Genomic DNA, 20692 nt, shown 5'->3' with positions numbered 1-20692 from the left:
AAGGCCTGTCTTGGCGAGTATTCAGGTAAACAGTCAATTTTGGAACGTAAAAAGAAAATGCACATTGTGTAACTGTATATTGGATCTGTGCATTCCCTCTTAAAGTGACAGCAGCCTACTTACTGTAGTTCAAAGTTTCAAATAACGCCTCCCTGTGCTGTGTGTAAGCTATTGCAACAAAATTACAGTTGTAGAGTAACTGAATGAGCAGATACACATTTCATCCTCACATGTACCTGGTCGGGTCGGGAGGCCTCGGTCTGCGACGGGTCGGGCATCTACCAGCTCAACTGCAGAGAGACCCGAGTCGTCAGTTACCGATTCACTTCATACGAACATCAAAACAATGTGAGCTTTGAAGAAAAGTGGCTGTTTTGCCAACTTAATCTGCCTTTTGATTGACAAAAACTAAACACTTGCACCTTTGATACTCTATTTTGTTCATTAACAAAGATTAATACATGCTGTAAAAGATATTACTCATTGATAGTTAATGCATTAACTAATGTTAGGGTTTGAGCAGCATGTTAATGAATTGCTAATTTGAGGCAGCAGATCTCTGTGTTCCTGTGACGGCGGATGTCAGATCTGCTGCCATATGGTGTTCTTGAGGCAGCCAGGGCTGCTGGGATACGTCCAGCTCATACCTTCGTTCTGTGTGTTGGGCTGGTTGAAGCTCTCGGGGTGAATGAAGCCGAAGCCCTGCGTGTCCTCAGCGGGCAGCAGGTCCAGGCTGGCGGTGCTGTCGGGCATCAGGGCGTCGTTACCGTAACTGACCCGCACATCGCTCTGCAGGTTCGCCAGCTGAGCCGACATCTCCTGCTGCTCGCGCTGCAACAGCTCTGAGACACACACACACACACACACACACACACACACACACACACACAGCTTCAGACTAATGACCGCTAATAATGTGTGGGAATGCAGGTCTATATTAAAACAATGTTGGCATAATTGTTTATCCAAAAACAACAATGAGGATTTATGAGATTTTTTCCTTTTTATTATAATTTACAACATTTTGAATATTATGATAGTTTTTCCATTTTCATTTTAATTCTATATTTTTTAAACACATTTTTATATAATTAATTTTATTTTTCAGTTTTCATAAGTTTTATTGATTTTGTTGAATTTGTCACTTTTTCTGTTTGTTTTTTTAAATGTCTAATTTCTATTCATTTTATTCGTTTTAGTTTCAGTTATTTTAGTAATTAGTTAAACTAAAGAAATTCCTTGACAACATTTTTAATATTATAATGATAGTGTTTATTAATATTTTGAATCAAGTTTTATATTTTTCATTTTTGCTTAATGGTTTAGTAATTTTGTTGTGTTTTTGTCATTTTTAATTATTTTTTTTATGTCTGTTTATATAATTTCAATTAATTAATTTATTCATTCATTCAAAGTTTGAATAACTATCTAAACAAGAAAACTTTATTTTTTATTTATTACTCATTTTGTTTCATATAGGAACGTTTTCTTGTTATAATAAAATTATGTTTATCAATATTAATGTTGCATTTTTATTTTTTTTCTTTATTATTATTATTATTATATAATTATAATAACAAAACAAATGATAATTATTTTTATAATTTTCTCATGATTTTTCCCACAAGATTTGATTTTGTTGTCATTTTTACTATATTACAGTAAAAGATTAATGCAATACTTAATATTACAATTCAGTATATATATATATATATATATATATATATATATATATATATATATATATATATATATATATATATATATATATATATATATATATATATATTTTTTTTTTTTTTAATTTTATTTTATTTATTTTTTTTCAGTAATGAGAACTAGACTTTTTTACCAATTATATTTTAAGTGGGAAAATGTTTTTGTCCTTTGTTATCTGTCAAAAAATAAAAGGAAATTATTTTTATTGTAAAAAAGTAAAAAAAAAAACATATATACAAATTTTAAAGCTATTCCAATATGATTATTATGGTTTTATATTTAAATATTTTAAACGTAAAATATTTACATTTTTAGATTTTTTTTTTAGTTAAACTTAAAGGCATGTTTTGACAAAAATAAACTTATTTTAATGCTGAAGGGGAGTTTGATGATGGGCAGAAAACGATGCGGTGAGCAAATGAAAGAGAAGAAACTGCAGACATCAGAAAGAGAGAGATGATGAGGATACGACCGGATTACAGAGGAAACTCCATGCTGATCAGAGCTTTAATTATAGACACACTTAATGACAGACGAGCTGCTGCCGAACGCAGGACTGAAGCCAGAGAGCAAGCGGCCGCGGCTCACAGATGGTGCAGTGACGCACGCCACAGATAAACGCCAGTCGATGAAGGGCACGTGAGATCAGACCGTATACGACATCTGACTGTCCACGTCACTCCATCGTTATATTCAAATGTGAAACAGTTCGTCATCATTCCCACTTATGACTCTCTTTCCTAAATAACATCATGCAGTGATCATGAGCCATCTGTTTCTATTGTAACTCACCGACTTGGTCCTGGATATCATCAGCGACTCCCGGCACCTTGTACAGCAGCCCGAGAGACTGATTCATCCGCTCCTCGATCACACGCAGATGGGTCAGCACCTGAGGTCAGAGGTCAAAGGTCAATGAGCTTTTCATCTTCTTCAAGATCCAGCTAACTCACAGTGTGCTCATCTTCACCGGCTTCAATCAACAGCTTCGATATAAAAAACTAAGTAAACTAGCTTGCTGTTTATGGCCTACATAGGCAACATGTGACTGATTTAAAACGCTCTACATCAGTCAGTCAACTAATCATTCATTCCAATAGAGTGACGAATAGTTTAATGGTTTATAATATAATAGTTTGTAATAATGTGCTGAAAATGTGGTTAAACAGTTTTAAATTACATTAAATTATTAAATTCAATTAAAGTGGTGTGGAGAATGGATGAATGGATAAAATAAAATAATAAAATAAAATGTCACGCAATTTGAGGAGTGTATTTAATCAAACACTTATATTCGTAAAATAATTAAATTAAAATAAATTAAAGTGGTGTGGAGAAAAGATGGATGGATAAATTAAATTTAAAAAATAAATAAATAAAATAAAATAAATAAATAAAATAAAAATAAAATATGGTCACCCAGTTTGGTTGTGAGTGTATTTAATCAAAAACTTTAATTAAATTAATTATTAAATTAAATGAAATTATTATATTAAATGAAATGAAATGAAATGAAATTAAATTGGTGTGGAGAATGGATGGATGGAAAGGTAAATTAAATAAAATAAGATAAATAAGATTTAAAAAAATAAATAAAGTAAAATAAGAAATAAAATAAAATAATAAAATTAAAATAAAATTAAATACAATAAAATAATAAAATAAAATTAGATTAAAGTGGTGTGGAGAATAGATGAATGGATAAAATAAAATAATAAAATAAAATAAAATGTCACGCAATTTGAGGAGTGTATTTAATCAAACACTTATATTCGTAAAATAATTAAATTAAAATAAATTAAAGTGGTGTGGAGAATAGATGGATTGATAAATTAAATAAATAAAAATAAATAAATAAATAAATAAAAATAAAGTATGGTGAGTGTATTTAATCAAAACCTTTAATTAAATTAAATTAAATTAAATTGTTGTGGAGAATGGATGGAAGGATAAATAAAATAAAATAAGATAAGTAAGATCTAAAAATAAATAAATTAATTAAAAAAATAAAATAAAATAAAATAAAATAAAATCAAATAAAATAAAATAAAAATATGGTCACCCAGTTTTGGAGTGAGTGTATTTAATCAAAAACATGTATTCATGCAATTATTCAACAAATCTCAACACATAAATAAATGATAACACAAGCCGGTCAAAAATAAGCAATGGCAGGAATCCTGATGTACAGATGAAATATACATGAGAGGCCATATTAAACATTTACATCAAATACTGTTTTCAAACCTCAGACACACAAAACTTCACTAGGTTAACTAGTTCACAATTACTCTCTCCACTGATCAATCTCACTCAACAAAAGCATGATATAAAATGAAATAAAAAATAAAATATCTTTATCAGTATTACATCAGTCAAGTTTCATTTTTTTACTTTAGTTAACATGAACTAATGAAAATGAGAAGCATTAATTGCAATATTTAAAAAAAAACAAAAAAACATGTAAACTAAAATGATAAAAATAAAAGTTAATTCAAAATATTAATAAAACTAAAATGAAGCATGATGGGGCCTGAAGTGTTAACTTTACATTTATACTGGCCTCGTCAAATATGGGAGAAAAAAAAAAAATTATTAACATAAAACATACTGTACTTGGGAAAAGCACAAGAACACCGACTGTGAATAATGTGATATTTCTGCTGGTTATTATGCGTCACAGCGAGCGTCACGTACCTGCGGCCGAATCTGCGCAGCCTTCTTGGGGTCGACCATGCGCACGTGTTCGAAGTGTTTGAGCGTGTGCTGTCGGTCCTTCTGCTCGGCGCGCACGTACTTCTTCAGCAGGCTGAACACATGCCGCGGCTGAGAAGAGGAAGACGGGAAATTAATGCACACGGATGCACTTTCTTTCTCCCATTCATAAGTAATATGATTTGTGCATCTATACGCTGCATCCAAATTCACCTACTTACACTACGCCCTAAAAGTATGTACAGCTTTTGTGTGTCAATCATCTTGACAGTTAAAATCCTCCATAATCAATTCAATTTAATTAATTACTATATCAGAATTAAATGTGTAAATCTAAATCTTAATGCAAACTTAAAACAAGACTAAACTAAAACTTTATTTTACATTCATTTGTTTTATTTTGTTACTCCTGAACCGTGATTCATGTAGTGAATCAGTTCATGTGAGTTTCAGAAAAGATTCACAGATTCATTTGACTTCCTGTGTGGCATTTCAGTGTTCAGTTAATATTTTGCTTTCAGATCTGTTTTAATTAAATAATTCAGTGTTTTTACTATTTTTTATAAGCAGTGTTTTGTGTGAATGTATAAACTACTGTTCAAAAGTTTGGGGTTATTAAATTAATGCTTTTCTTCCGCAAGGATGCATTAAATTGATCAAAAGTGACATTTATAATGTTACAAAAGATTCTATTTCAAATAAATATTAAATTAAATTACTAAATTAAATTAAATTAAATTAAAGTGGTGTGGAGAAAGGATGGAAGGATAAATAAAATAAAATAAAAATAAAAATAAAATAAAATAAAATAAAATAAAATTAAATTAAATAAAATTAAATAAAATTTAACAAAAAAAAAATATGGTCACCCACTTTGGGTGTGAGTGTATTTAATCAAAAACTTTAATAAATGAAATTAATTATTAAATTAAATTGAATTAATTATTATATTAAATTAAATTAAAATAATATATTAAATTAAAAATTGGTGTGGAGAATAGATGGATGGAAGGGTAAATTAGATAAAATAAGATAAATAAGATTTTAAAAAAAGTAAAGTAAAATAAAATAAGAAATAAAAATAAATACAATAAAATCATAAAAAAAAAATTAAAGTGGTGTGGAGAATGGATGAATGGATAAAATAAAATAATAACATAAAATAAAATGTCACGCAATTTGAGGAGTGTATTTAATCAAACACTTTTATTCGTAAAATAATTAAATTAAAATAAATTAAAGTGGTGTGGAGAATGGATGGATGGATAAATTAAATAAAAATAATAAAAATAAATAAATAAATAAATAAATAAATATATATATATATATAAAATATGGTCACCCAGTTTGGGTGTGAGTGTATCAAAAACTGTAATTAATTATTAATTATTAAATTAAATTAAATTCAATTCAATTCAATTCAATTGGTGTGGAGAATGGATGGAAGGATAAATTAAATTAAATAAGATAAATAAGATTTTAAAAAAATAAAGTAAAATAAAATAAGAAATAAAATAAAATAATAAAATGAAAATAAAATAAGATTAAATACAATACAATAATAAAATAAAATAAATAATAAAATAAAATAAAAATGAAAAATTGTTCTTTTGAACACTCTTTTTTTTTTTTTTTAATATGAAGCCGTTTTCAACATTGATGATAATCAGAAATGTTTCTTGAGCCGCAAATCATCATATTAGAATGATTTCTGAAGGATCATGTGACACTGAAGACTGGAGTAATGATGCTGAAAATTCAGCTTTGATCACTGGAATAAATTACACTTTACTATATATTCACACAAAAAACAGATATTTTAAATTGTAATAATATTTAAGATTTTTTTCATGTATTTTAATCAACCAAACGCAGCTTTGGTGAACAGAAGAGACTTCTTTCAACCGACCCCAAACTTTTGAACGCTAGTGTATGGTGCATGTAAGTTCCCTTTCAGTCGGTCACGTTCGACGTACGTCAGTAGTGACCGACGAATTGGGATATCGCTTAGAGAGCCCTATCATCTTCGTGTAAACTAAAACAAGCCAATGGAATTGGCGTGCGATATTTGCATAATGCGCACCGCCCCCGACAGGTGTATATAAATAGGAAGCAGATGCAATCGCACTCTGTCTTTCGCTTCGGAGCCATTCACTGGTGTCCTGTTTTAGAAGACTCCTTTCTTCGTTTGTTTTATTCTAAAACATTGCCTCAGAAGAGGATTTACAGCGAGCTTTCAGTGCTGGTGAAAGGGCACGTTCAGCGAGGCCGCGAGTCTCCGAGGAGCTGAGCTATAAGCTCGAAAACTGCTGTTTTCACAGCAACACAAAGAGTGTGTGCGTGTGTAGCGATTTGGGCCGGTTCCTCGGTGTGTCAGGGAGTGGTGTACCTGACACATCGCGTCGCTCCCTGGGTGCTTCAGCACGAGTGAGTTGACTTCCCCTTCTAAAAGAGCTTTACAGACGAACCCTGACAGTATGTCATTTCGTCTGTGCGTTAATGGGTGCGGTCGTTCCCTGGTCCCTGCTGATGGGCACAATCGTTGCATCTCGTGTTTGGGCATTCTGCACGCTGAAGCAGCTTTTGTGGATGGTTCATGTTCCCATTGCGGGAACATGACTATCGCGATGCTGAGGTCGAGACTCTCCTTCCTGAAGTCTCAGGAAGCGGGGGTCCCCTCTCCTATGCCGCGTACGACCGTTTTTTTCCGGCCCCGGGAACCGGAATGACGGTACGGCGCTGTATAGGAAGGGTGACCGGAGGATTACGGTCAGGGCTTCCCCGCCGAGCGGAAACGCTCCTCGGGCCCCTGCCGCCTCATCAGCACCGCAACCCATCGTGCCACCGTTGGTTTCCGCTGGGCCCTCTACGGACTGTCCAGCCGTTACCTTTGGTGTGCTGGCGGCGGATCGGATGTCGATCGCTGCATCGGAAGGTGAGCCTGAGTCCTCGGGGGAGGATTCGGACGCGCTGCCGCCCGGGACGGTAGCGTTGCCCGAGTCGGATCCCGAGCTCACGGCTGTGCTCTCCCGGGCCGCCTTGTGCGTCGGGCTTGAGTGGAACCCTCCACCCTGTCCCGGCCCATCTCGGTTGGACGATTGGTACTTGGCGGGGGGTCGCGCTGGTCAAATCCAGCGTCCCGCCCCAATGCCTTTCTTCCCGGAAGTACACGATGAGGTGACCAGGTCTTGGCAAGCTCCGCATGGGGCTCGTAAAGGGCCTGGTCCCTCGTCCGCCTTCACCTCCCTGGACGGCGGGCGTCCGCCAGTCGAGCGGTCTGTTGCGACGCAGTTGTGTCCAACGGCCGCTGGCTGGCGCGGTGAGCCGCGTCTCCCGTCCCAGGCCTGTGAATTCTCAGCCGGTCTGACTGAGAAAGCTTACAGTGCCTGTGGGCAGGCTGCCTCTGCCCTGCACGCGATGGCCCTTTTGCAGGTCTATCAGGCAAAAGCGCTGTCGCAGATGCCCCAGGAAGGTCCTGACCAACAGCTGCTTGGGGAGCTGCGCGCTGCCACTGACCTTGCCCTCCGGGCAACGAAGGTGACAGCGCGTTCTGTTGGCCAGGCGATGTCTACTCTGGTAGCCCAGCAACGCCACCTCTGGCTGACCTTGGCAGACATGAGGGAGACCGACAAACATCGGTTCCTGGATTCCCCCGTGTCTCCGGTCGGCCTTTTCGGCGACGCGGCGGAGAACTGTGCCCAACAGTCCTCCGCTGCACAGAAGCAGGCTGAGGCTATCAGACATGTCATGCCACGGCGGTCCGCTGCTGCCTCCACCCAGCCGCCCGTGGCTCAGCCTCAGCCCGCTCGTCGCCGAGGGCGCCCGCCTGCGTCTTCCTCCGCCCCTGCTAAGTTGGCAAAGCAGCAGCCTACACCAGCCAAACAGCAGGGTGCCGTGCGCGGACGTGGTGCCCAGCCCGTCTCTGCCAGCCAGGTGGCAAGCGGTTGGGGAAAACTCGGCCCTGAGACGGGCGACCTGGAGCGGAAGGTTCCTGCCCTTTGGGAGAGTATTCCATCTGCTCTCCCACCCCCGGAGGAGGGCCGGGGGGATTTTGTGGCGGCTGTCCATCTACCGCCGCTGGCTCTCCGGAGTCCAGCGGTACCCACTTTGCCACAAAAAGAGCAGTTTCCTCAAACTCCAGGTCACAACAAGGGGTGTCTGCCAGTGTGCCAGGCTCCGCCTCGCTGCTGTCAGCTCCCTCCCCATTCGCCAGCAGGTGGCAGTGTGTTGGTGCAGACCGCGTCCCGTGCGCCGTCTCCCATGCACACTGCTGCCTCGCAGAGTCCGACCCCACTCCGGGCCGCCCTCAAGCCGTCCGAGTCGGGTCCCTCTCTGCCTTGCTGCCCCACCCCCGGTGCGTCTGTGGTGCCTTTGGTCCCGCTGGCTCAGTGTCTGGAAGCGTGGAGCACGCTCCCCAGCCTGTCCAGTTGGCTCATTCGTACTATCAGACTCGGCTATGCGATTCAGTTCGCCCGGCGTCCCCGGTCTTCAGGGCTGTCCACTTCACTCCGGTGTCGTTGGACAGTGCTCCTGTTCTCCGGGTGGAGATTGCTGTCCTCCTGGCGAAGGGTACAATCAAGCCGGTCCCTCCAGCCGATATGAAGTCGGGGTTTTACAGCCCCTACTTCATTGTACCGTAAAAGGGCGGTGGGCTACGGCCAATCCTGGACCGTCCCCAGGATTGGTTTGCAGCACAGACCTGAAGGACGCATACTTTCATGTCTCGATTCTGCCTCGACGCAGACCCTTCCTAGGTCGGTCTGCGTTCAAGGGTCGGGCATGTCAGTACAAAGTCCTACCCGACATGGTTGTAGCTCCCAACCGGTTGGGTCTTCAGGTCAACTGGGACAAGAGCAAACTCGCCCCCGGGTAGAGGATCTCTTGTTTCGATCTCGAGCTAGACTCGGTCGCACGGACTGCGCGTCTCACCGAGGTGCGCGTCCAGTCGGTGTTGAACTGCCTGAGCTCGCTCAAGTGCAGGACAGCGGCTCCACTGAAAGATTTTCAGAGGCTCCTGGGGCATATGGCATCTGCAGCCGTGGTAACGCCGCTCGGATTGCTTCATATGAGACCGCTTCAACACTGGCTCCGCGGCCGGGTCCCGAGATGGGCGTGGCAGTGCGGCACGCTCCGTGTCCCCGTGACACCGAGCTGCCGTCGCACCCTTGTCCGGTGGTTGGACCCTTCGTTCCTGTGGGCCGGAGTACCCCTCGAACGAGTGTCCAGGCACGCTGTGGTCTCCACAGATGTCTCTGCCACGGGATGGGGGGCCACGTACAACGGGCATGCAGTGACAGGTCTTTGGACGGGGCCTCAGCTGCATTGGCATACCAATTGCCTCGAGTTGCTAGCGGTTCGTCTTGCGCTGGCCCGCTTCAAGGAGCTGTTGTCAGGCAAGCACGTTCTAGTCCGCTCACTAAGCACTGCGGCCGTTGCGTACACCTACCGTCAAGGTGGTCTACGCTTCCGTCGCATGTTGCAACTCGCCCGCCATCTCTTGTTGTGGAGTCAGAAGGATCTGAGGTCCCTTCGGGCCACTCGTGTCTCAGGTGTGCTCAACCGTGCAGCCGACGAGCTGTCACGGCAGCATCTACTTGCGGGCGAGTGGCGGCTCCACCCCCAGGCGGTCCAGCTGATTTGGCAGCGTTTCGGCGAGGCCCAGGTAGTCCTGCTTGCCTCCCCGGAAACTGCCCTCCGCCAGTGGTTTTATTCCCTGACCGGCGGCACGCTCGGCACGGATGCCCTGGCACACAGCTGGCCCCCGGGTCTGCGCAAACATGCGTTTCCCCCAGTGAGCCTTCTCGCACAACTCATGTGCAAGGTCAGGGAGGACGGGGAGCAGGTTCTGTTAGTGGCTCCGTACTGGCCCACTCGGACCTGATTCTCAGACCTCATTCTCCTCGTGACAGCACCTCCCTGGACGATTCCTCTGAGGAAGGACCCCCTGACTCAGAGACGGGGCACCCTGTGGCACCCGCGTCCCGATCTGTGGAACCTCCACGTGTGGTCCCTGGACGGGATGCGGAGGTTCTGAGTGATCTCCCGCAAGCGGTCGTAGACACCATCACTTCCGCTAGAGCTCCTTCCACTAGGAATCTCTACGCGCTGAAGTGGAACCTGTTCGTCGAATGGTGCGCCTCTCGCCGAGAGGACCCCCGATCATGTTCGGTCGGATCCGTGCTTTCCTTTCTGCAAGATGGGTTGGAGCGAAGGCTGTCTCCCTCCACCCTCAAGGTGTATGTTGCCGCCATTGCCGCACATCACCATGCAGTTGAGGGTAAGTCCCTGGGGAAACACGATCTGATCGTCAGATTCCTGAGGGGGGCCAGGAGACTGAATCCTCCTCGCCCTTCCTCCGTACCCTCTTGGGATTTGACCCTGGTTCTCACAGCTCTCCGGGGTCATCCCTTCGAACCTTTGCAATCAGTCGACCTGAAACTAATGTCTCTTAAGACGGTTCTTCTGGTTGCATTGGCTTCCCTGAAGAGGGTAGGGGATCTGCATGCATTTTCGGTCGACGAAACGTGCCTAGAATTCGGGCCCGGTGCTTCTCACGTCATCCTGAGACCCCGGCCTGGATACGTGCCCAAGGTTCCTACCACTCCCTTCAGAGATCAGGTAGTGAACCTGCAAGCGCTGCCCTCGAAGGAGGCAGACCCAGCCCTAGCTTTGCTCTGTCCCGTCCGCGCTCTGCGCGTTTACGTGGACAGAACGCGAAGCTTCAGGACCTCAGATCAGCTCTGCATCTGTTACGGAGGCCAGCAGAAGGGAAAGGCTGTCTCCAAGCAGAGGATGGCCCACTGGATAGTGGATGCCATCGCCTTGGCGTACGAATCCCAGGGCGTGCCTTGCCCGCTCGGGTTGAGAGCCCACTCCACCAGAGGGGTGGCCTCTTCCTGGGCGCTGGCTCATGGCGCCTCGCTGACAGATATCTGTAGAGCTGCGGGCTGGGCGACACCAAACACGTTCGCTAGGTTTTATAGCCTACGTGTAGAGCCGGTATCCTCACGTGTACTCGCATCCACTAGTCGGTAGACGTGTTGTACCCACTCTAAGTGTCGGCTTGCAATGCCATTCCCGCCACTGGCCGGATACGTGCATACTTTCACTCCAGTCGTGTTCCCCGCTTGGCGAACCCTGTCGAGTTCCTCCGCCTCCCCCTTCGGCTCGGACATTGCGGAGTGTCTGATGCTAGGCCTACATCCGTCGCTGACGCTGTCTGTTGGCTGGGGCCCATATGTCGTGACCCCTCTACGTGAGCGGTCCCATATGTGTATTTTCCACGGTTTAAAACTCCCTACGGGCCGAGTCCGTGTCTTTCCCTTAGCAGAGCCAGCTCTGCTGTCACCTGTCAGATGAGTCTCCCCCTAACCAGGTGGAGCCATCCCAGGGACTCCATATGCGTACTGCCCCCCCGAGCCAGTCCATGTGTGTATTCCCACGTAAACTCCTCCCCCATTGGGTAGGTAGTGGTTTCCGCAGCGTCCCTTACGGGTTCGCTTCCCCAGTGTGTCTAGTTTACTTAGTGGGTAGTGGTTAGACAGCAGTAGACTCTATCGGTGTAAGCTCGCCCCCTTCACCGCCAGCCGGTGCTATGGGCGGCTGAGCTTGTGCTGGGCACTGGAAGGGGTTTCGTAACTGTGGCGCTTTAGTTGGGATCCCAATTCGTCGGTCACTACTGACGTACGTCGAACGTGACCGACTGAAAGGGAACGTCTCGGTTACGTATGTAACCCTCGTTCCCTGAAGGAGGGAACGGAGACGTACGTCCCGTCGCCACAGTTTCTGTACCCTCGCTGTAGTGCGGACACCAGTTGTCTCCTCAGCGAAAAACAGAGTGCGATTGCATCTGCTTCCTATTTATATACACCTGTCGGGGGCGGTGCGCATTATGCAAATATCGCACGCCAATTCCATTGGCTTGTTTTAGTTTACACGAAGATGATAGGGCTCTCTAAGCGATATCCCAATTCGTCGGTCACTACTGACGTACGTCTCCGTTCCCTCCTTCAGGGAACGAGGGTTACATACGTAACCGAGACGTTTTTGAACGCGTTTGCGCTCGTGTGTGGATCTGTGGAACAGGTTAAAGGACAGGCGTGTACCCGGGGCGGATCGGCCTGCAGGGCGGACAGGTAGCTCTCGAGGGCCAGACGCCGGCGGTCGTTCAGCAGCGCCTCCACACGCGCCATGTGAGTCTCCACCAGCTGCTGACGCTCGCTGGCCGCCTCCTGCTCCAGCGCCTCCACCTTCTCCTGGAAGTGCTGCGGGAAAACGGACAATCAAGCAAAGCCTCATGGAAAATCAAACCATATTACAATAGAGTGCTTCATGGAAGCCCTTTGTTATGCATGCTCAGTCTCTGATTGGTGGAATTTTTGAACAGCATCATGGGTAATGTAGTTCACAAGGAATTATTTTAAAACCAAGTTCAAAAAATGTGGGCTGGCGTCTTCAATAGAGGCAAATACCATCGATTAACAACATTGTAGGGCTGACTTTAATGGTTTATAACTTAATGTTGAACAAAAAACCTTTTAATTTAATTTAAAAATCACTTTTAAAAAATGACTTCCTGGTAAAGGTTGTATTAAGGACTGAACTGACCTGGATCACGGCCTTCTTGTCATTGCGCGGTAAACTCTTCGCCTGTCTCTCTGCCTCTTCCCATTCCCTCATCACCTACAGAACAAAATCACATGACATCATGTTATATTAAATGCCATATTTCTATAGAAACATCTTCATTCACACACATTATATAGTAAAGTTTGGGGTTAGTAGGATTTTTTAAGTAATTTATTTTGATAAACAATACAGTAAAAATTGTGAAATATTATTACAATTCAAAATAACTATTTTCTATGTGAATATATAGTAAAATATAATTTATATCCTGTGATCAAAGCTGAATTTTCAGCATCATTACTCCAGTCTTCAGTATCACATGATCCTTCAGAAATCATTCTAATATGATGATTTGATGCTCAAGAAACATTTATGATTATTGTAATTATAAATGTCACTTTTGATGAATTTAATGCATCCTCGCTGAATGAAAGCATGCGTGTCGAACCTGAGACATGCGTTCGCGGTGTTTGGCCTCCAGACTCTCTTTGGCCTTCAGGAAGTGAGTGTGTTCGTTCTCATCCGCCGGCGTCTCCAGATACCGGTCCACTGCGTCCGGAGGGCTGGAGGAGGGAGTCGGCACTGCGGACCGGAGAGAAAAACGCTTTTATTTGTGTGTTTAAGTCACAGATAATCTCTGTAATGTGTCTGTTTATTCATACACTATAAAACAATGCTGTTGTAAATGATTCACATCTCAAACAAGCAACAGAATCCGACCCGAAATGGCTTGACAAGCACAATTTTTTATCTCTTGGTGATGCATTACTTACCGTATTAAAAGACTTGATTGAAAGCATGACTTAAAAGACACTTACTAAAGTCTAAACAGCATTTGACAGATAAAGTCATGAAGAGAGAAGCGAGGAAGTTCAAGGTTTGTAGTGAAATCATTGAGATAAATGATTTTATGCATGCAAATGAAAAACACACACTTCAGTCTCACAAAATTAGTTGAAGAATCTCTGAGTTACAAGAGAGAAAACCAGTGAGAAGATCCGAGTTAATCAGCAGCCAAAGCCAAACTCACACACACACACACACACACAGAGCGTGTGACAATAACACACGTGTGTGTGAGAAAGAGTGAAAGTGAAAACGCCTGTGAGAAACTGACAGTCAGTGCAGATCAGCAAGAGTCTCATACTGAAGGAATAATTCAGCTAAAATTAATTCACTCGCCATCATGTACTTCCAAACCCGACTTTATTTCTTCAGTGAAACACAAATGAAGATGTATAGTGTCTATCAAGCTCCAAAATTAACACACCAGAAATGCATCATAAGCCTTGAGAAAAAGACGTACACTTACTTCTACGTATTATGGAAATAATATCCTTATAGTAATATTTTTAGACACTTTATTGCATGTTAATTGCAGTTAATTTGCTAAACGTCTCTTGTTGTGTTTCGCTGAAGAAAGCAAGGCGTTTAATGGGCATGAGTGCGAGTGAATGGAGTGTTAGTGGCACACGTGGCGGTTCTGTCGGTGACTTACACACGCTGCTGCAGACAGACAGACAGTACTCCTCCGACTCAAAGTTATTGCGGTTTCCTCCGCAGCCTCCGTAGATGAAGGGCGCACAGCGGCCCTCCTCGCGCACAAAATACCAGCGGGGCAACATGGCCCTGCAGGGGCCCGTCTCTGCGCTCGCAAAGCACACCTCTGACGGGACACACACACGCAGACACGCATGAAGAGCAGCGTCTGACGACATGAGAACTAGTGGTCGATCCGATATATCGATATTTGGCAGTTTTTAATTATCTGCAACTGTTTTGACAGCGTGCGGGACTTTTATTTTGAAAGTGTTGTGAATGGCAGCGAATGAGTGTCCGAGCGTCTTCATTCGTTTACTGTCTCTGTATAACAGTTCTGTCTAATAAATAGGGTGACTTTTATTGTAAGCGTGCAGGACTTTTATTTTGAAAGCGTTGTGATGGCAGCGCCTGAGTGTCTGAGCGTCTTCCATAGTTTACTATCTCTGTTAACCAGTTCTGCCTAACAAATGATGTGACTTTTATTTTGATATAATGCATGACTTTTATTTTGAAAGCGTTGTGAATGGCAGCGCCTGAGTGTATGAGCGTTTTATTACTTTATCATCTCTGTTTAACAGTTCTGCCTAACAAATGATGTGACTTTTATTTTGACATAATACGTGACTTTTATTTTGAAAGCGTTGTGAATGGCAGCGCCTGAGTGTATCAGCGTTTTATTACTTTATCATCTCTGTTTAACGGTTCAATCTAATGATGTGACTTTTATTTTGACATTGTGCATGACTTTTATTTTGAAAGTGTTGCAAATGGCAGCGAATGAGTGTCCGAGCGTCGTCAACAGTTTACTGTCTCTGTTAACCAGTTCTGTCTAATAAATGTGATTTTAATTTTGACATAATGAGGGACTTTTATTGTGAAAGTATTGTGAATGGCAGCGCCTGAGTGTCTGAGCATCTTCAATAGTTTACCGTCTCTGTTTAACAGTTCTATCGAAAAAATGATGTGACTTTTAATTTGACATTGTGCATGACTTTTATTGTGAAAGCATTGTGAATGGCAGCGCCTGAGTGTCTGAGCGTCTTTATTCGTTTACTGTCTGTTATGCAGTTCTGCCTAATAAATGATGTGACTTTTAATTTGACATTGTGCATGACTTTTATTTTGAAAGCGTTGTGATGGCAGCACCTGAGTGTCTGGGTTCTTTAAAAAGTGACCAGCCTCAGGTCTGCATTCAGAAGCATTCGTGAATCATATCTGTGCGATATCGCTCGACCACTAGTGAGAACAGCATGTGACCGGATGCGCTCGCTCACCTCGCACCACCTCCTCCACCGACTCGGTTGTCGTGGTCGTGGTGGTCGTCATGGCAACGCTCGTGCTCTGGCCGATGTCGCGGCGCTCGTCGATGACCTCATCATCTTCATCCTCCTTCTCGTCCTCGTCTCCGTCTCCATCCTGGTCGTTGTCCACAGCCTCGTCCACTTCCTCGTCCGGATCCTCGTCATCCTCTACAACAGCAGGTTCAGCGTCTGCGTCTCGAGTCATGCTGCAGGAAAACATCAAAATGCACTTGATTTGTCAAAAAGCATCTTTATAATCCTTCATAATAATACCATCATATTCAGACACTGTCACCATTCAATCAGAGGGGGAAAAAATATCAAGTCCCATCCTTCATCTTTTTATTTAATATCCTTTCTTACTTGGAGAAACATGACCTCATGTTAAAAATGCTAACTAAATATAGAACAACAAGTGAAAATGTGCAAGCATCATGCTAACATGCTAAATCATGTTAACCACAAGCAAAATTATGTTAGCATAGCATAGCACAGCCTATGTGTGTTAAGACATGCTAAGAACATGCTAAAGACATTTTAACAAATGGTCGCAATATCTAATGAAATGTTAGCATCATGCTAATGAAATGCTAATCGTGTTAACATTATGAAAACATATTATAAATCTTGCTAAAACATGCAAACAACATGCTAACTGTATTATAATGCTAGCAACATGACATCAAGCTAGCAAACATGCTGTGTTAATATAATGCTAATAACATGGTAATCATCTTGTTAGAACCATGCTAACCATGTTAACATCATATAATCACAATGTTAATTGTGTTAACATCAAGCTAACGACATGCTAATTGTGTTAACATAATGTTAATAATGCTATAATCTTGTTAGAAACATGATACCAACATGTTAGCAACATCTTGCTACGCGTTAAAACATGATAGCAACATCTTGTACTAAAATGCAAACATCATGTTAACGAAATGCCAATCATGTTATCATTATGATAAACATATTAGCATCTTGTTAAAACATGCAAGCAACATCCGATTGTGTCATAATGCTAACAAAATGCTAATTGTGTTAGCATAATGCTAATCATGCTGTCATCTTACTAAAAACATGATAGCAACATGCTAATCATGTTAGCATCATACAATAACCATGCTAATTGTGTTAGCATTATGTTAACAAACATGATACTTGTGTTAACATCAAACTAACAAAATGCTAATCATGTTAGAATCATACAATCACCATACTAATTGTGTTAACATTATGTTAGCAAAATGTTATTCATGTTAACATGATAAAAACATGTTAGCAAAATGCTAATCATGTCTGCATTATGCTAGCAAAAATACTGTTATACATTATATATTTTATTTATATTTCTTTTGACTTTGTACTTGTATATTCATCAGGGACAGTACATATAATCAACACTCTGATCTAAATGTGCCAGATTTAGCTAAAACATGGACATCTCTAGTGGTCTCAGTTAACCCTTAAAAGCCTGAATGTTTCACCAATCATTATTACATATGTGGGTCTTTCGTGACCCGGATTAATATCTAACGTTAAACACTACAGTGATATAAAACTCTACTGGTATTTTAAGCAGATGTTTTAACAGGAATACAAAGAAGGTTGATGTCTAACTGTATAAAATGGGTAGTGAATGACATCCCGGGACTCTAAAGACCCGAGGTGTGCGTTTAAGGGTTAATGTTACATAGATTATATACTCTCACTATATTTGAGGATTTCTTATCAGGCACCAAATAAGATCTCTGAGCCAGTATGGAGGATCAAGATGTACCTGTTCTCGCTGTAGTCTGTCTCCGCTCCTCCCCACCAAACATCAGAATCATCCTCCTCCACCGCAGCGCTGTCCGACTCCTTCTCCGCTTCCGCAGGGCAGCAGACGAACTCAACGCCACGGAAACGGTCGATACCGCACGGCAACAGCATCCCATAATCATGGAGATTCATGCTACGGTCGCCGCATGACTGTGGAGAGACGCATTAGACCGAATCAGCACCAAGATGTGCGTTTATTGACAGGAGAAATACAGTACAGTCCAAAAGTTTGGAACCACTAAGATTTTTAATGTTTGTAAAAGAAGTTTCGTCTGCTCACCAAGGCTACATTTTTTTTATTAAAATACAGTAAAAACAGTAATATTGTGAAATATTATTACAATTTAAAATAACTGTGTACTATTTAAATATATTTAACAAAGTAATTTATTCCTGTGATGCAAAGCTGAATTTTCAGCATCATTACTCCAGTCTTCAGTGTCACATGATCCTTCAGAAATCATTCTAATATGCTGATTTGCTGCTCAAGAAACATTTCTGATTATTTTCAATGTTGAAAACAGTTGTGTACTTTTTTTTTTTCAGGATTCCTTGATGAATATAAAGTTCAAAAGAACAGCATTTATCTGAAATACAAAGCTTCTGTAGCATTATACACTACCGTTCAAAAGTTTGGGGTCAGTAAGAATTTTTATTTGTATTTTTTTGAAAAGAAATTAAAGAAATGAATACTTTTATTCAGCAAGGATGCATTAAATCAATCAAAAGTGGCAGTAAAGACATTTATAATGTTACAAATTATTAGATTTCAGATAAACACTGTTCTTTTGAACTTTCTATTCATCAAATAATCCTGAAAAAAAAATATTGTACACAAATATTTTGTACACATTAAATGTTTCTTGAGCAGCAGATCATCATATCAGAATGATTTCTGAAGGATCATGTGACACTGAAGACTGGAGTAACGATGCTGAAAATTCAGCTTTGATCACAGGAATAAATTACTTTGTGAAATATATTCAAATAGAAAACAGTTATTTTAATTCTAATAATATTTCACAATATTACTGTTTTTACTGTATTTTTAATTAAATAAATGTAGCCTTGGTGAGCAGACGAAACTTCTTTTAAAAAACATTAAAAATCTTAGTGGTTCCAAACTTTTGGACTGTACTGTACATTAGATATTTAGTTAATGTAATAGATCATCTCTCTCAACATCATTTCACTCCTGGTATGAACATTCTGTACGGTTTGCCCTCATATAATCCATACGACACTAATTAATTAGGCAGCAGTGTGTATTAAGAGTGTGTTGTGTGGTTTCTGACCTCTTTGGCAACGGTGTGCCAGTGCAGGTGACTCTCACACATGTCCATGCGCTCCTGGTGCAGGAACTTACACTTATCGGGAACCAGCAGAGCGTCGCTCACGAACTCTCCCACTGACAGAGAGAGAAACGGCACATGATGAGCACAGAGAGGACGTGATGATGACCGACACGCAGAGTGTGACCGAACTCACTCACCCAGGCAGCGGTAGGGCACCACGATGTGCATGTGACTGCGGCACTGCTTGCGGCCCTTCTTGCACCAGTCCCAGATACTGACGGGCTGATTGGCCTCCACCACATTCGTGATCTGAAGCTCTGGATACACCTGAACATGACAGACGAAACACTCATGCTTAGTGCTTTTTATATGTGATGCATTCAGAACATATGCACTTTATCTATCTATCTATCTATCTATCTATCTATCTATCTATCTATCTATCTATCTATCTATCTATCTATCTATCTATCTATCTATCTATCTATCTATCTATCTATCTATCTATCTATCTATCTATCTGTCGATCTTCACCTCCTGGCAGTACTGCAGAATTCCCTCTTTTGTTCCGATGCAGCTCTTTGTTCCAGACGGATCGGGTTCCCATTTTCCGGTCTGAACGTTGATGTGCATGTTGAGTTTCCCGCAGAACATGGCGACCTGCGGCTCGGCCAGCAGTCCGGTACTGGAGTCTGACGGCACCTGCGAGCAGAACAAAACCACAACTGTCACCAAACTGAAACATCTGCAGCCTTAAAGTGGACCTATAATGCCCCTTTCACAAGATGTAATATCAGTCTCTGGTGTCTCCAGAATGTGTCTGTGAAGTTTCAGCTCAAAATACCCCACAGATCATTTAATAGCAGCTTATTAATTTGCCCCTATTTGGGTGTGAGCAAAAACACGCAGTTTGTGTCCCTTTAAATGCAAATGAGCTGTCCATTTAAATGCAAATGAGCTGCCGGCCCCCTTTCCAGAAGAGGGCGGAGCTTTAACAGCTCAACAACAACAAAGCTGGAGAATCTCGCGCAGCCAAAATGACGAAAGTGTTCAGCCTTACATTGTTCAAACCGGAGTCGACACTGATGGAGAGACTCAGGAAGAAGTTACAACTTTTAGACGTTTCTGAATGGTTAATGGATAAATTGATGTAGTTGCTGTGGAGTTGATTCAACTCATCCACTAGCATGTGCCGTCATGTTCATCTTTTGTGTTGAATTGACCCTCGTTTGTGAAGCAGTCCGGCGTAAAATGACGGCATGACAACAATCGCTTGAACTTTGAGCGTCGTAACTTTGCAGATGTTGTTTATGCTCAAACAGCAACATTACACACTAACTAAAGTTAAAAAAGTGAAATTATAATCACAGATAACCTTTAAAATCAGAGATATAAAAGGCCTGACAAGGAACAAATTCAAAATCCGTTCCCACCACCGGTGAAGGTCAGGTTTAGTACAGAAGGTGGATTAGGATGAAGCCAAAACACCAGGATTGGCCTGATATAACAGCAGAACGTCAGTCTAAACATGTCAGACCTTGACGACATAAACAAGCTGCATGTTCAACTTTTATCAGCTCTCAGGACGTTACTAAGTAAACACTGCCTCACGACTGAGTAAATAAACTCTTCCTGGGTCACAACAAGTCAGTAAACGATTACTCA

General features: G+C 42.0%; 1 protein-coding gene across 2 annotated transcripts in view; it reads right to left on the bottom strand.

Annotated features, from left to right (window-relative positions):
* The window catches only part of appa (amyloid beta (A4) precursor protein a), a 38473-nt gene that overhangs the window by 4420 nt on the left and 13361 nt on the right, over nucleotides 1-20692 (bottom strand). Inside the window, exons 2-14 of one of the 2 annotated variants that reach the window (XM_067405304.1) lie at nucleotides 19562-19729; nucleotides 19225-19354; nucleotides 19028-19140; nucleotides 17692-17882; nucleotides 15879-16111; nucleotides 14561-14728; nucleotides 13511-13644; nucleotides 13042-13116; nucleotides 12540-12698; nucleotides 4417-4545; nucleotides 2512-2611; nucleotides 648-842; nucleotides 237-290 (exon numbers count right to left, since the gene is read on the bottom strand). In XM_067405304.1, the coding sequence (XP_067261405.1) occupies nucleotides 237-290; nucleotides 648-842; nucleotides 2512-2611; nucleotides 4417-4545; nucleotides 12540-12698; nucleotides 13042-13116; nucleotides 13511-13644; nucleotides 14561-14728; nucleotides 15879-16111; nucleotides 17692-17882; nucleotides 19028-19140; nucleotides 19225-19354; nucleotides 19562-19729 (1849 nt within the window). The remainder of the gene's footprint in view (nucleotides 1-236; nucleotides 291-647; nucleotides 843-2511; nucleotides 2612-4416; nucleotides 4546-12539; nucleotides 12699-13041; nucleotides 13117-13510; nucleotides 13645-14560; nucleotides 14729-15878; nucleotides 16112-17691; nucleotides 17883-19027; nucleotides 19141-19224; nucleotides 19355-19561; nucleotides 19730-20692) is intronic. The other variant, XM_067405305.1, reaches the window with a different exon arrangement.

The sequence above is a fragment of the Chanodichthys erythropterus genome, chromosome 12 (genome assembly GCF_024489055.1).
Source record: "Chanodichthys erythropterus isolate Z2021 chromosome 12, ASM2448905v1, whole genome shotgun sequence".
Classification (NCBI taxonomy): domain Eukaryota; kingdom Metazoa; phylum Chordata; class Actinopteri; order Cypriniformes; family Xenocyprididae; genus Chanodichthys; species Chanodichthys erythropterus.
The sequence above is the reverse complement of the archived record's forward strand: the minus strand, read 5'-3'. Positions and strand labels throughout refer to the sequence as shown.